The sequence below is a fragment of the Vombatus ursinus genome, unplaced genomic scaffold, assembly GCF_900497805.2.
Source record: "Vombatus ursinus unplaced genomic scaffold, bare-nosed wombat genome assembly UNPS02014812.1, whole genome shotgun sequence".
NCBI lineage: Eukaryota > Metazoa > Chordata > Mammalia > Diprotodontia > Vombatidae > Vombatus > Vombatus ursinus.
The window spans coordinates 16996122-17012159 of record NW_020954590.1 but is presented as its reverse complement, the minus strand read 5'-3'; the positions used below and the strand labels follow the sequence as shown (position 1 = coordinate 17012159).

At 36.1% G+C, this 16038-nt stretch overlaps 1 protein-coding gene across 1 annotated transcript in view; it reads left to right on the top strand.

The window, feature by feature from the left end:
- The window catches only part of LOC114054085 (endoribonuclease LACTB2-like), a 45302-nt gene extending 32637 nt beyond the window's left edge, over nucleotides 1-12665 (top strand). The window contains exons 5-7 of the mRNA XM_027877188.1: nucleotides 4145-4293; nucleotides 11269-11350; nucleotides 12343-12665. Of these exons, the coding sequence (XP_027732989.1) occupies nucleotides 4145-4293; nucleotides 11269-11350; nucleotides 12343-12386 (275 nt within the window). The 3' untranslated portion in view covers nucleotides 12387-12665. The remainder of the gene's footprint in view (nucleotides 1-4144; nucleotides 4294-11268; nucleotides 11351-12342) is intronic.
- The last annotated feature ends 3373 nt before the right edge of the window (nucleotides 12666-16038 follow it).

Sequence of the window (16038 nt, the reverse complement as noted above, 5' to 3'; positions counted from 1 at the left end):
ATGTATCATCCAGCAAAGCATTGGCCATGCCTGAGAATGCATATCTCATTCTGCATCCTTGGTTCATTACCTCTCTGCTCAGAGCTCGCAGGTAGATTTCACCAGGAATCTCTTGGAAGTCACTATTGATTCAGTGTTACTGAGTCCAGGAGTACGGAGAGGGGAGTAAGACTACAAAGACTGGATTTCATCAGCATAGGGAACTGCTAGACAAGAAACTCCCTCTGCTAATAAAGATTGATAGCCTCTCCAACTTAGGATCTTAAAAGAATAAATATGTTGCCTGGGGTCACTGAGTCAATACATTGCCATTTCTCATGGCACAGTAATAGTACATTCATGTGTGAGAATTTGTTCAGCTTTTCACCCAAAAGATGGGTACTATTTTGTTTCCAGTTCTTCACACTACAAAAATATGCTGCAGTAGTTCCTATACATATAGATTAAGATTTCAAAATAGTAATTGTGGGAGGGGTTGTGAGGGAATGGGCTCATAATGCTCTGTTGGAGGAGCTATTCAACAATTTTGGATAGTCTTTTGGAACCATACCCCTCCCTTACTTTTCTTTCAAAGATCCTAACTGTCACCATCTATTTCCAAATGGGATTTCTCTTCCCCCTAATCCTTTATAGAATACAATGCAACTTATAATTTTTCCCCTATTTTCCCAATCCTGAAGGAAACATATAGTCAATTTGAGGCTTCCTACAAGTATTTAGGTTTTTCTTTTGTTTGTTTTTGATAGAAATTACAAGGAAACATGGGATAATGGAGTTCCTCTTTTGATGGGGGAAAGAGAATCTCTCTCATTGTATACAGATGTTAAAATGAGGTCTTTGGATACAAAAAAAAAGACTAAAGCATTAGTCATCAGTATTTCACTTTAAAAAATTTACCTCACTCAACCTCTCCTGAACAGTCAACCTTAGGTCAAGGGCTCTGGACAGAAGAGCAAGATGAGGCCAGGCATGGAACGTAGTTGATAGAGTTGGAATGGGGAAGGGCAGACCAGGACATTGAGTCTGTGATGATGTGTGCTGGGGCTGGAGAAATAGCAGTGGTGTTGGAAAAAAATGGAGACTCCATTCCTCTTTCCCCTATCCTGCGGTTACTGCTTATTCAGCTACTTCAGACCCTGTCATGGATCTGCACAAAACTGGGATATAGAAGCCTCAGGCTTCTAGAAGCGAGCTGAAAGAAAAGGGAAAACGAAGCAGGGGTTCCCAAATTAGGGAAGGAAGGAGTTCTAATAGTCACCATTCCAACAAGGTAAATTAATGGTTCCTTAGTAACTATACATGATGGAGTTACCTACATGCATTTTGTTAAAAAAAAAAAAAAATAGAAACCAGAAGCTTAGCTACTATGCTTTTTAAATTTTTCATTGCTTATTTCTAGTAAGTATTTTATACAAACTCATTTACATGAAAGATTTTTCTGTGGAACTCTGGTAAGTCCCTTTTACACAATAATCTTCAAGCTGGAAGGGATCTCAAAAGTCCATCTAGCATAGCTCACATCTAAACAAGACTTTCCTCTACCTATTCAACAATTCGTCCTATAGCCTTTACTGGGAGACAGTGACATCATCATGTCTCTAGATAGTCATTCTGCATTTGACAACTTTGATTGTTGAAATTTTTCCGTCTATCAAGCAAAAACTGGCCTATTTACAACTTCCTCCTATTCTGTCCTGTGGAGCGGGACAGAAAGGTGGATTTCCTCTTTCAAATAATTGAAGATAGCTGACATAGCCCCCTAAGATTTCTGTTCTTTAGGGGGCAGCTAGGTGGCCCAGTAGATAGAACACCGGCCCTGAAGTCAGGAGGACCTGAGTTCAAATCCAACCTCAGACCAAACACTTGACACTTACTAGCTGTGTGACCCCGGGCAAGTCACTTAACCCCAATTGCCTATTCATCTATAATTCCTTTATCTGAACTTCATGTCTTAAATGACTTCACTATTCAAGTCACCCTCCTCTGGACACTCTCCAAGTTAACATTATTCCTAGGATTTGGCACCCAAAAATGAACACAGTATTTTAAATGTGGTGTGACTAGGTCAGAATACAATAGCACTGTCACCACCCTCCCTAATCATGAATACTATACCTCTCTTAAACAATCTAAAATTGCATGTTTGGGGGGCTATCATATTATAATGTCAACTCATGTTGAACTTTTACTCTCATAAACCACTGCTTGCTGATGCTTCTTCCATATTGTACTTGTGAAGTTGATTTCTTGAACCCAAGATTAAGATTTTATATTGATCCTTATTAAATTTGATCTTATTACATTCCATCCTGTGTTTAGCTTTTCAAGACCTTTTTGGGCCCTGACTCTTTTATTCAGCGTGTTAGCTGTCCCTTCTAGCTTTGTGTCATCTGCCAGTTTGATAAGCATGCCATCATAGCTTTTGTCCAAGTCGTTGATAAAGATGACGTGTCTTGGACATTTATCACAAGCCCAAGATTATAATAAAAATAGTTAACATTTGCATAAGGCTTTAAGGTTTGCGGAGAGCTTGACATATATCATCTCATTCCATCTTCACAACAACACTTGGAATTAGGAGCAATTATTATCCTTGTTTTACCAATGAGGAAACAGAGACAGACAGACTTTAAGCAACTTGCCCAGAATCACACAGCTAATAAATATTCAAAGTCTTCCTGACTCCAAATCCTGCACTCTGCCACCCACCTTACTACAGATTCCTGGGACACGCCACTAGAGACCTTCCAAGCAGACTTTGAATCATTAATAATAACTTCTAGCCCACATTTCTCTGTCTTTTCCATAGGAATAGCACAAGAGACTGTTAAATGCTTTTCTAAAATCTAAGTAAACTGTATCTTCTAACCCTTACCAAAAAAAAGTAAAAAAAAAAAAAAGTAAATTATGATAATTTGGTATGACCCATTCCTGATGAAGTCATACTGGATTGTTTTGATCCTAATACATGACAGAATTTTGCCAGGAATTGAAGTCAAGTTAGTGGTTTGTCATTTGCAGACTCCATTCTCTTGTTCGTTCTCTCTCTCTCTCTCTTTCTCTCTCTCTCTCTCTCTCACTCACTCACTCTCACTCTCATGCTTTCTCTCTCATTTGGTGCAGAATTTGACCTTCAGGCTTGTAGTATTGATTGCCACCATCTTCAGAGATCCCTGGGAGTGACTCAGCAATAACACCTGCCAGTTAGTGCCTGGTGATGTAATTCATCTGAGCCTAGAGATTTATAATTATTGAAAGCAATTATTTATTCTCTTCCTACCTACATCCCTATTTGGGGGACAATTTCTTGCTATTCGGAATGGAGGGATGGTATTTTCTCCGAAAATAGGTTGTTTTTCATTACCTTTTAAAATGTCACTTTTTTAAACCAATCATGCATTTTAACCTGCATACTACATTATATTCACTTGTTAGTTTTTATCTTGGATGTATTCTTTTACATCTTAATGCTATAGGAAAACTACACTCATTGAAACAAATAGAGAGGAAAGTTAATGTGAATTAGAGAATATTATAAAGAAGTGTCTTATTGCCTCCTAAAGAACTCAAACTAGGTTAATGAGTTGGTGCTTAGACTATGCCTATTTTAATAAATAGAACAACTTGTTCTATTAATATAGAAATGGTACATCTGTGATTTAGGCCTTTTGAAAATATTTTGTTCTCAAATATTTTAAACATCTTTCCTATAGTCTATTGTGTAACCAATTAATTTGTTTCCTTTATTTAGAAATGGTTTATGAAACACAACAAATACCAAATTGCTTAGAACTATCCAAATTTCTAAATTAGTAAAGTTCGAATATGAGGTATTGCCTTATGAGTTATTTTAACAAATCTCAGTCACTGATAGGAAACATGATCTTACATTCTCATTATTCATTCTATATTTATTGCTTTTAATGTGCTTAAGTACATTTTTACATATTTTACTTTACCATAATTCTATTCTTTTAGATTATCCTTTAAAATGTATTACAATTTTATAGCAGTCAGAAAGATTCATATCTCTTAGAATTATGATAGGTTGCTTCAGGACATCTAAAATTCTTTTAAAATTGGTTGAATAAATAAGTTCTTTTTATCTAAATGGTTTGTGTTTTGTAAATATATTTTAATTTAGGACATGGCCCAGTCATCAATGATCCTGAAGCTAAAATTCGAGAATACATTGCTCACAGAAATGCACGGGAACGTCAGATCCTTAATTTTTTTCACGAGAATGCTGGAAAGTTATTTACTGAAATGGACCTTTTAAAGATTATTTATAAGGTAATTCAAATTTATTATATGGTTTGTATAGCTCCAAAATTGTAGACAAAATTTCATTACTGTTATGCATCATTGGCAAAGTATATAGTGGTACTAAGCTGACTATACACAGTCACAACTCTCTCACTAAAAGTCACAACTTCTAATAACTCCAGTCATCCAGAACACAGCCTTTATGTGGGGAGTAAGAGAAAAAAGGCCTCTGCACACAAAAACAGCTGTCACGAAGCCAGGCACAATAAAACCTACATATTTTACTTCCTGAAAAAGTCAACTTGACTTAAGTCAGTGATATCACATATAATTCTAACAAACAGTCATCAAGTACCCAACCTACAACAGATTAGAGGCTGCAAATTATAAAAGAATCTAGTAAAAGCAGAGTCTCTAACAGCATCCAAAAGTGACTGTTGGCAGCTTGCTAGTGGAAGGAAGAGTATAAAAGACCAGCATCCTATATACCTTAGAAGTCCTGAAAGTATTACTATGTTATAGCACTGTAATAATGATTGAAGATGATGATGATAAAGATTATAATGCTGATCATGAAAACATTTGTGTTCATTATATTCTGAGAGGTAAGGGAATAGGTAATATATTTTAGACAGATTTTCATAAAGAATAGTTTTAATTGTTAATATTTTGATACTTCAAAGTAAACTTCAGTCAGATGGAAGATCTGTTTGTGTGGGACATCTCATTTTCCCCATGATATCAGGTAAATAAGATACTACAGTATCTCACAGTGTTTTTTCCTGAGGAAATCAGTCACAGTCACTCCTTCTTACATAATATAGCTAAACAACCTGTCAAACTTAACTAAAAGGTACTAGCAAGTAATTGAGAAAAAAAACTCTTATCACAAGGAAAATAACTTAGGATTAAGAGGTAGAAGTATTAAAGACCAAATTAAGTCAGCAAAAAATTGGGAGCTTACCCCATTACCACCAGTAATAATATTTATCAATCAAATTTTAAAGAATGATAATACATTCAAACTAAGCAAAAGATAAAGGATGAAGGGAACGTGAATATATTTACAAAAATAAGATTATTTTTAAATGGAATACTTTGGTATGGTTGTTTACAAAAACCAATAACTAAAACTTCATAGAATAAAAAAGTTGGAAAGGGCTTTCCGAGTCCATTTAGTGAGTCCAGTCTTTAGCTTAAAAACAATTGCTTCTCCAGTATCAGCTGTACTTGAAAATCTTCAGTAAGAGGAACCCCACTACTACTCAGAGCTTCCCATTATAATTTTAAAGTTTTTCCTCAAGTAGTGCTAAAAATCTGTTCCACTGTAACTTATACCAATCATTTCCTGATTTTATCGGCTGGGGTTGAGAAATCTATTCCTTCTTCCAACATAAAATACCTGAAGACAGCTATTGTCTACCCCTTCATTTTATTTCTTCTCCAAACTAAATAACTTCAGATCCCTTAGTTAACATCCCTCCATGACCTCTAGTCCCCTCATCACCCTGTCCACCTTCCTCTGGATGTACTCTGACTTGTCAATGTCCTTCCTAAAATATGGAGCCTAGAAGTGAACACAGTATTCTCACCAGTGCAGAGTAGGATAAGACTATCACTTTGTTCAGGGAAACTGCTTTTCAATGCAGCATTAATTTGGGGGCAGTCTCACAGTGCGGCTTCATATTGATTTGGTAGTACACCAAAAGAAGAAGAAAAAAAAACCTCAGACTTTTTTCACAAGAAATATTGCCTAGTCAAGTATATATATACCCAATCTTATATTTGAGTTTAAGAGAATTAATTTGTAATATTTCAAATGTATCCCTATTTCATATGAGAGTCAGTTCAATGTTGCCTGTCAAGATCTTTATCTGGATCTTCACTCAGCTGGGAGCCCAGACTCTCATCAACTACAAATTAGATAAATATACCATCTGTACATTCATCCAAGGCATTGATAAAAATGTTGGGAAAGCTCAGATCCTTGGCAAACTGCAGTAGAGACCTCCCACCAAATTAACAATTTGCCCATTGACCACTCTTTGAGTCCAATCATTAAACCATCTTCCTAACTGTACTGTCATTGAACATAGCTTTTTTTCCATTTTTTTTTCACGATAGTATAGGAGCCTATGCTAAATACTTTGCTGAAATCTAGGTAAAGTATACAGCATTCTCCTGATCTAATGCTTACTACAGAGCCTGGTACCTGGTAGGCATTTAATAATTGCTTATTGGTTGACTGGTCTACCAGCTTGGTAACCTCATTAAAAAAGGAAATGAGTCATTCTGGCATGACTTGTTCTTGATGAAGCCATGCTGGCTTTTGGATGATCTGTTCTCTCAAGTGCTTAATTTAGTCATTGGTACTAAATGAAATGCTTAGGGAGATTATTAGTTCCTACACCAATACCACTTTCAATACAATGCACACTTTTTTTTATTAAGGTGCTTCAAAAGCTAGGCAGCAGTGTACTATCATTTAGCCCACTTAATACATTGCAACTCACTAAAAGCAGCCTCTTGAATCATTTAACATACATCTTATTGATATATTTGGGAATGCTTTAGGAATGAAGGAAAAAGATTGTCATTTGATCATAAATAGTAATATACTGGCTAAGTGGTATACTGGTAACAAAGAAATAGTGAGGCATACTCTCAGTTACTAAACAGGGACACTGGGAAATTAATCTTAGTATTCAGTTTTTAATATGTGCATATATTTGAAAGCTTTAGCACATGCATAAAATGTACACCTGAAAAACTTAATATTTAATGTCTTTACTGCTGTTTGTCAATTTGATTAAAAAAAGGTAATATACATTTATTATTTAATGGATATAAATAATTTGACCATCCCCAAACTGCTAACAAATACAGATTCCTCCTATGAGTTACACCTTCATAGTTTTTTCACAACCATTTTTAATTTTTTCAACACAATAATTTCATTGCGATAAAAATCCAAGGAAAAATCAGTTTTCAAACTACTGAAATTGTACCATATTAACAAGTATTGAATATTGGTATGTTCTTCTTGTAAAGAGTGGAATTTTTTTATTATAACAGTATTTATTATAAGGAGACATGCATTTAACTTAATAAATTTTGCTAATAACTTTCACACATCAAAATTCTGAATACTTATTTTTATTATTAGCTCATCTGTTTCATGGGAAAATAATTTTTCCCATTAAAATCATTTAAAATATAGATTAAGCTTCAGAATAGTTGATCTAAAAAGAAATTTACAAACTGTAACAAATATTTCCTTCTACTGTGTACTGAGCACTGTGCTAAGAGCTAGAACCCTGCCCACAAGTAGCTTATAATACATGTTGGGGATAAGATACTCATCAACACAGAGAGTTGTCATCAATAATTTTGCATTAAATACATTAGAGAGTTACAAAGCAAAGTTCTATTTGAGATTTGAGTGAGAAAATCATTACCAACAACATGTGATGGCATTTAAGTTGGACTTAAAGGAAGGGGAAGGAATTCAGCAGATGAATGATGAAAGGAAACATTCTAAGCATTGAAAAAAGCTGGGAAAGTGTAATGCATGTCTATTGGGCAGCATATTTTCATTTGCCTGGATTATACATTTAAAAATAATTACTTTTAGAAATCTTTCTTTTTCTATTATTCATGTGAAACCCCTTTTGTGACAACTACCAAAATGACACACATTTTAAAATAATAAAGTTGAAAAATATTTATGCAAAAATATCAAAATACTTACATGTCAAAATACTTGCTGAAATGAGATGACAAATGTGACAAATGAAATTATTGCACATTTCTATTTTCCTCTGGTTGTACCTATTTGACCACTTCTTTTTCCATGTTGTCTTTCCCATTAACTGTGAGTTCCTTTAGAGCAGAGAATTTTTTTGTTTATTTGTTTTGCTGTGTTGTGGAGTTTTGGGGTTTTTTTCCCCCTTTCTTGGGATCCCCTTAGCACAGAGCCTGGGACATAGTAAGTGCCTAATAAATGTTGGTTGATTGACTGCAAAACTAGATGTTTCAAAGGTAGATTCTCAGTCATAAACATGTAGTTGAAAGGAGCCATAGAAACACATGTGCCCACCACTGCCAAACACACCCTCATTCATCTTAGAGATAAAAGAAACTAGGCCCAAGAAGGTTAAATGATTTAGCCCCGGTCACACAATTAGACTTTCAGAGGAGGTATGTCCAATCTAACGCTTTCTTTTGGAGAAAAATGGTCAATTTATAATATGCAATGTACTTTAATATTCTGACAGTCAAGGCCACTTTATCCATTCAGGTCACCCAAAAGGCATTTTTGGTATACACTGAATGGCCAATAATAGCCCCCAAACCAAGCCCTTGTGGCTCTTTGTTTAGGTTCTGATGGCTTAGAATGAGTGTAAATAGCATTTGTTTTCTTTTCTGGACAGAAACTCTGAGTCTTTCCCTCCAAGACTGGTAGTTTTATGACAGTAAATTGTCTCAATTCTTACTTAGCCCTTAGTCATTGAATGGGCATTGCCTCAGACAAACCAAAACCTGGGAAAGACTTTAATTTAGAAAGACCAAGGTCACCCACTGAATCCTGGGCCATTGCCAGTGTTTTTGTCTTGCCACTGGACTTCAGTTACTCTGACAACTTTGTGCAGCTCTACCTCACTTAAATCCAGTTCACATGCAAGTCAAGACATAATCTTCATCATGTTATTGATCCTCTTAAAGAACAAAGGACGAACAATGACAATAGGATACATAGTGTTTATATGACAGTACTAGCCTAGGTTGCTGCAAACAGTCATTTATGTCAAGATCATAGGTGATTACCTAATAGATGCAACAACAAAAATAACTTTGTTCAATCAGGCCTTGGAGTCAGGAGGACCTGAGTTCAAATCCAGCCTCAGACACTTGACACTTACTAGCTGTGTGACCCTAGGCACTTAACCCTGATTGTCTCACCAAAAAATAAAAAATAAAAAAATAAAAATTTTAAAATATCAAGTAAAACACAAAAGAAGGAGAAGTATACTAGTCATAGATGTATGCCACTGAAAATTAAAGGATGTGTTGAAGAGTCCAAAGAAAGTGGCCTTTCCTTATAAATTAGTATCTCCAGATTTTCTTATTTTACTGATGCCATTGTAGTGATTAGATCAAGACCTAGAATACTGCAGAGCCATAAGCCCCACTCAAGGGGGCATCCTAATAACATACATGAAAAACCAAGTAGATAAAGAATGCCTATTGTGCAGACTATACTGTGCCTTTGGGTGAACCATAGAGGTGATCCTTTGGTACATATATCTTGGACAGACATCGCAGATGGACAGTGATCTGGGCCAAGAATTCTATAAACAAACTAAATTGCACTGAGAAAACTATGCAGAACTTTGAATGGCCCCAAATTTCTACAGGAAACAAAAGCTCATCTTTTAAACAATATTCTTCCAGTGATACCATGTGTCTGTATGAATCATCTCTGAAAAATCTAATTGCACATCACCCAAAAGGCAGTGGAGAGATAACTGGGCATAAAAAGTGTCATAAAAGATACATAATCAGAAAAGGAGGGTGCCAGTCATGTATGAAAATCAAAAGTTAAACCATGGATAATCTGAATGCTGTTCTGAGTATTTGTCCTTGATAAAAGACCAGTGACATCACAGGGTGATGTCTTGACTTGTGAATGAATTGGATTTAAGAGAGACAGAGCTTCACAGAGTCATCAGCCTCACTCTGTCTTCCAGAGTCACTGAAATCCAGTGGCAACAAAAGTCAAGACGACTGGAGATGGCCTGGGGATGCAGTGAACGACCTTGGTGTTTGATGTCTTCCATGTCTGACCGAGCTCTAAGGGCTCCACAACCATTGGAACAAGTTGTTCTCATCTGCCCCTTCTACTGGGGGGAAGTCTTCGCATTGCTTGGGTTAGATATTCCCTCTCAACCTGGTTTAGCCCATCTGCCAAGATGGTTTTACTAGGGTGTGACTGCTTCACATGCTACAGCTTATGGGAGTCACAGGTGAGAGTTGGATGACAGGTGGACACTAAAGTAGTGGATGAGCAGCCCTGACAAGGGCTTGGCAAACCCTGCCAACAAAGGTGCTCATCCTCCCAAAACATTCCGTACATCCCTGTTCTGGTACTCAGTCTGGAGAAAATGGAGACCTCTAAGACAAGAGTTGTACAGGATGAGAGACAGTGATTGGGTTGCAATCTGCATGCCTAGAGGAAGTGTTTATACTTAAGAAGATTAATGAAATCACTGATCCACACAAATCCTACTTTTAGGCTTCTCAGTTCCTTCTGCGTTCACCTAGGTGGATAAATTAATTTTTCTCTGTTATTAATTTATTATCTTGCCATTTCTGTAAAATACCAGCATGTTCTCTTCTGTTCCTCCAATCTCTCTTTGTGGGTATGTCTGCATTTGTGAATGTGTTTCTGTGACCCTATGCCTTCTCCCTTTTATCCTACCACCCCTTTCTCTGATTATATTCGAGTCACTTTTTTTCTGTAGCTTTCCTACTTACGGGGAGCACAAGCCCCCCACCCCATAATAGAGAAAACATTAATACTTTCATTTATTCACCTGTGTGCCAGGAATTGTGATAGATGCTAAGCAGATATATAACTCATTCTTTGTTAATGCTCACCAATCACAGTTAGGTGGTTATTAAATATTAGATCCTATCAAAAAATTTAAGTGTAAAATTTGAGTCTCAGGTACTTATTAAATATAAAAGTGTGCAAAGATATTTTCATGTATAGATGGATGTCCTTCTCTATGATCAAGACTACTCAAAAACAATACTTTAGGGGTTGAATATGTCAGCCTAAAACAGAAAGCTTAACAATGTGAAATACATTCATGTCACTGTAGTAGCATCTCCAGATAAAACTTTTCTCTATATCACATTGTTCCTAAGAGGTTTTATAAAATATACCTAATGGGTTTGCAAAAGTAATATTTTTCTACCACTTTTGTTTCCTATTAGAAAACTCCTGAGCATTTATATAAAGCAGCTAGTATTAACCTCTCCCTTCATTTGAACAAATTAGAAAAAGATGGAAAACTGTGTAAGTATTCTCTAAAAGTGTAATTCTACTCTATTTTTTAATATTCTGTCAGTATTTCCACAGTTTTTTTATCACTTGCTGGTGTAGAAAAAGTAAAGTGAGTTCACTCAACCCAGTTCTTTCCGAAATCCAACTTCTAACCCTCTGGCCAACCTATTATATGTCAGAGGCACAGATGGTAGAACTGGCCAGTTGCACAGACCCAGAAAAATACAGGGGAGGGAGGGAACACAGAGGGAGACTGAGAGTGTGTGTGTATATTTGTCTGGGGGAAACAAAGTCTTACAAAGAATCAAAGTCATTCTTACTGGTTTTTTGAGGCAGCTAGGCCGTGCCATATATAGAGCACTGGGCCAGAAGTTGGGAACACAAGTTCAAATCCAGACTCAGACACTTACTAGCTGTGTAACCTTTGGCAAGTCACTCTGCCTCGGTTTCCTCAACTGTAAAATAGAAATAATAATAGCACCCAACTCTCAGGGTTGTTATGAGGATCGGATGAGATATTTGCTTAGCACAGTGACTGGCACAAAGTCAGCACTATATAATATTAAGTTGTTATTATTGGTCCTATTACATTAGAGAACCAGGTCAGCCACAGAAGGATATCTTCAGTTACTAATCTATCCTAGGTCACAGAAGGTATGTTTTCTGAAAATAATTGGGAACAAGCCTTAGTTACCCAGGAAATAGTGAAATGGTTACTCTGGTATTTATTTGCTAAAAATGAAATTAATCTATTAAAACAATTCCGTGATATTTATGGAAGTCTCAGTAATCTATGAAAGACTGCTTTCTAAGTACTAATCTATGAAACATTACTTTGTGATTCTTCATGAATTGAAAAGTCTTAAAACACTTTCTAGAGAAGTTTCAATATTATCTATATCTACAAAATGATGCAGGTTTTCACATGAGGCATAAAACATTATTTTGTAAATAACATATCTTTAAGTTAGTTTAATAAATTTCTATTCTCTGTCTTTTCACAGCAAGCACAATGACTCCTGAAAAGAAATGGAAAGCTAATCTCTAGTTTCATGCTAGTGAATAAAGAATAAATAATCTGAAGCTTTGACTGAGGAAGAATATTGAAAAAGAAACTAGCTACAAATAATTAACATCATATCTGCTCCATTATCAAAAACATAAGAATTCCACAATCTATATTTAGAGTATTCACTGTAATTATAATTCATCTAACTTTTTATTTTCAAGACTTTATGAAAATAGATTATAATGATTTGTGAGTTCTTAACAGACTAATTAAAACTTCTGTACTTTAAAATTAATAAAATCAGCTTATTTTAAACAATCTGCTTTGAAAGTTGTCCACATGATCCAGTTGTCAGTAGCCAAAAGTAGCAATATATTTTTCCTCAGTTACTCTAAAATAGGTCTACATCTTTAATCCTTCCTACTTCTTAAACTCTAATTGTTAACACTTATGTCTGATAGATCTATGTTATCATACATTTATCATTTTTATTATCTTTTAATAAAAGATTCAAAATAACAGGCCCTTGTCTTCAAAGAACTTATTCAAGATACATTTCCTATCTTTGAGGCAGCTAGGTGGTGTAGTGGATAGAGCACTGGGCCTGGAGTCAGAGTCAAATCCAGCCTCAGACACTTACCAGCTGTATGAGCTTTGGCAAGTCATTTAACCTCTGCCTCAGATTCCCCAACTGTGAAATGGGGATAGTAACAGCACCTACCTTGCAGGGTTGTTGTTGGGATAAAATGAGATAGTATTTGTAAAGCTCCTAGCACAGTGCCTGGCACTAGGAGGCATTATATAAATGCCAGCTATTATAATTATTTACTCCAGGAAAGAGATAGAATATTCACAAATAAACATGGTATGAGGTAGAATATGATAATTACATAATGCATGTGTTATTGGAATCCTAAGCCCTGACAAGAGATCTGGGTACAATTTGGGAGGCATCTCTCATATAATACCACTAGTTCATGTATAAGAATGTCACTATCTGACTTGCATGTACACACAAAGCACACACAAATTAGCTCATATACCTACCCCAAGCTTTCCTAGGAATATCATTATATCTCTCACTGTTTTCTCCTCAAAATGACACTGGTCCCCTTTTATTTATTTTTCTGAGGAGCTGGGGTTAAGTGACTTGCCCAGGGTCACACAGCTAGTAAGTGTCTGAGGTCATATCTGAACTCGAGTCCTTCTGACTCCAGGGCCAGTGCTCTTTCCACTCTGCCACCTAGCTGTCCCTTCTGGTCCCCTTTAAGCATTCAAGCTAAGAAGACATCACACGTGGAATAAATTTTAATTAACCTAACAATAACACAAAGTGGGCTCCTAACCAAGTTCCCTGACTGTTAGGAAGTCTCTCCTCCCTTTTCCAAAAGGAATCCTCTTGTCTGACGGATTCCAGTTTCCCTCTGAACCTATACAGTTCACATGACTCGCAGTATGAATGAAATAGGGCTGAATTGCTCCTGAGTGCACTTGGCTCCCTGTCAGCGTAAGCTGTAGTACCTCGCAAAAGCAAGGTCCGTGGGTTTCTAATCCTCCCTGATATTTGTGGCTCTGCCTTTTTGCTCTTTGGTACATCTTTCCCAGCTGGGCCTCTCTTCCTAGTACTAGCAAGGGCAAGGTCTAAATGTTTGTTTCTTCCCTTGTGATTAGGTTAACCATTTTCTCATCTTTCTAGCACTACCACCATGGTAGAAGTGATTCCCCATAGAAACCACAAGAATTTTCAGGCCTCTCCAGGTACAGTATGCCCAGCATCTATCTATATGTCTTATCATGGACCACATGTTCCCGCATATCTATAACAGATGCTTTCTTGGCATGAATCCAGAGTATGGCTATGAATAATACAGGAAGAGCTAACCTGCATATCTACTACAAATGGTATAAAAGAAATTGGGAAGCAGAAGAACCACAAAAAACTTTCGTGAAGGAAGCAGCATTTGAGAGAGCTTAAAGGATAATCAGGACTCTGACTGGCAGATTGGGTGGTGGAGCAAATGATCACTCCACAGGGAGGAAGGGTTGTGAACAAAAACAAAGAGATAGGAAAATATCAGGTATGTCTACAGAAAATCTACTTTAAAGCACAAGGTGAATGAAGGGAATAATGATGACCTCAATTTTTTTTTCTAGATTTTTTTCCTAACTAAAATGCCAGTACTCTGCTGTAATTACCTTTTTTCAAATTACTAATAATGGAATTTTTGGTTTTCCCTCTACCAGTGTACTTTAAGGTTACTTACTTTTAATTACTATTACATAGTTGCTTTTCCATAGAGAAGTTTTGAAATATAACTATCTTGGTTATGTTAAGGTTATCTCTACCAATGACTTTTAAAACCAGATTTTTTTTTTCAGTTATATAGACACAAATAGGTTTTAACAACTAAGAACAAGTCACTCAGTAGGCACAATTGATTTTTAAAAATCTACCAGTGGTCAAATGGAATCCATGACCAAATCTGGCCCAGAACTGGAAGGTCCCTACTCCATAGCTAGCACAGAAAAAAGAAGAAAAGAATCGTCCTTTTCTTCTTGTATTCTGGGCTCATCACCCTTGAACATATCAAGACTAAAAAAGGGACAAACCAATAGCTTATAACTATGATAATTCAGAATCACAGGATTTGAGTTGCAAACAATCTCAGAAGCCAGCCAGTCCAAGGCTCCCAAACCTTCCCTCCAGTAGTACAGCAGAGATTGGCCCTAAACCTCCAAAATCAGAAAAGAGGCTAGAAGCACAACAAACAACAACAACAAAAAAAAAAAAATCCCACCATCAAAAGCTAACAGGATGACAGGGACATTGAAGACGCAAACAGAAGAGAATAACTCTAAAGCATCTACATGTAAAACCTCAAAGAAAAACATAGCTTGGGTATTTCTACTCCTACCACTACCACAATTACTACTACTACTTTCCAGAATGGCTGAACCAATCTACCATTTCATCAATAGTGGATCTATGTGCTGGTTTTTCCACAAAATCTTCAACATTTGTAATTTTCTCCCCTTTTTTTTTTGACCAATTTTGCCAATCTGATGGGTAGGATGTGGAACTTTAGAACTGCTTTAATTTGCATTTCTCTATTATTGCTTTGGAACATTTGTTTGTCATGTGGCTATTCACAGCTTGGATTCCTTTCTAGGAAAACTATGTATGTATATCCTTAGACTATTTATCAATAGGCTACAACAACAACAACTACTACTGTTACTAGTACAAATACTACTACTGCTACTATACTCTGAAATTTTTTTTTTAAAAAAAGAGGAAAAGGAGGTACAAAAACGTGCAAAAATAGCCCTTTTTGTTGTAGCAAAGAACTGGAAACTAAAGGGTTACCCATCAATTGAGGAATGGCTGAACAAATTAGGGTATATGAATCAATACTACAATGCATTAAGAAATAATAATAGCAATAATAATCGCTAACGTTTATATAGCATTTTTGTGTTTTCAAAGAACTTTGCATATGTTAACTCATTTTTTCCTCACAACAACACCACACCTGCAATAGGTGCCACTATTTTCTTACAAATGAGGAAACTGAGGCACATAGAGGTTAGGTGACTTGCCCAGGACCACACAACTAATAAGTATCTGAAGCTGGATCTAAATTCAGGTCTTCCAGTCTTCATAAGGAATACTCTACCCAATACAACCTAG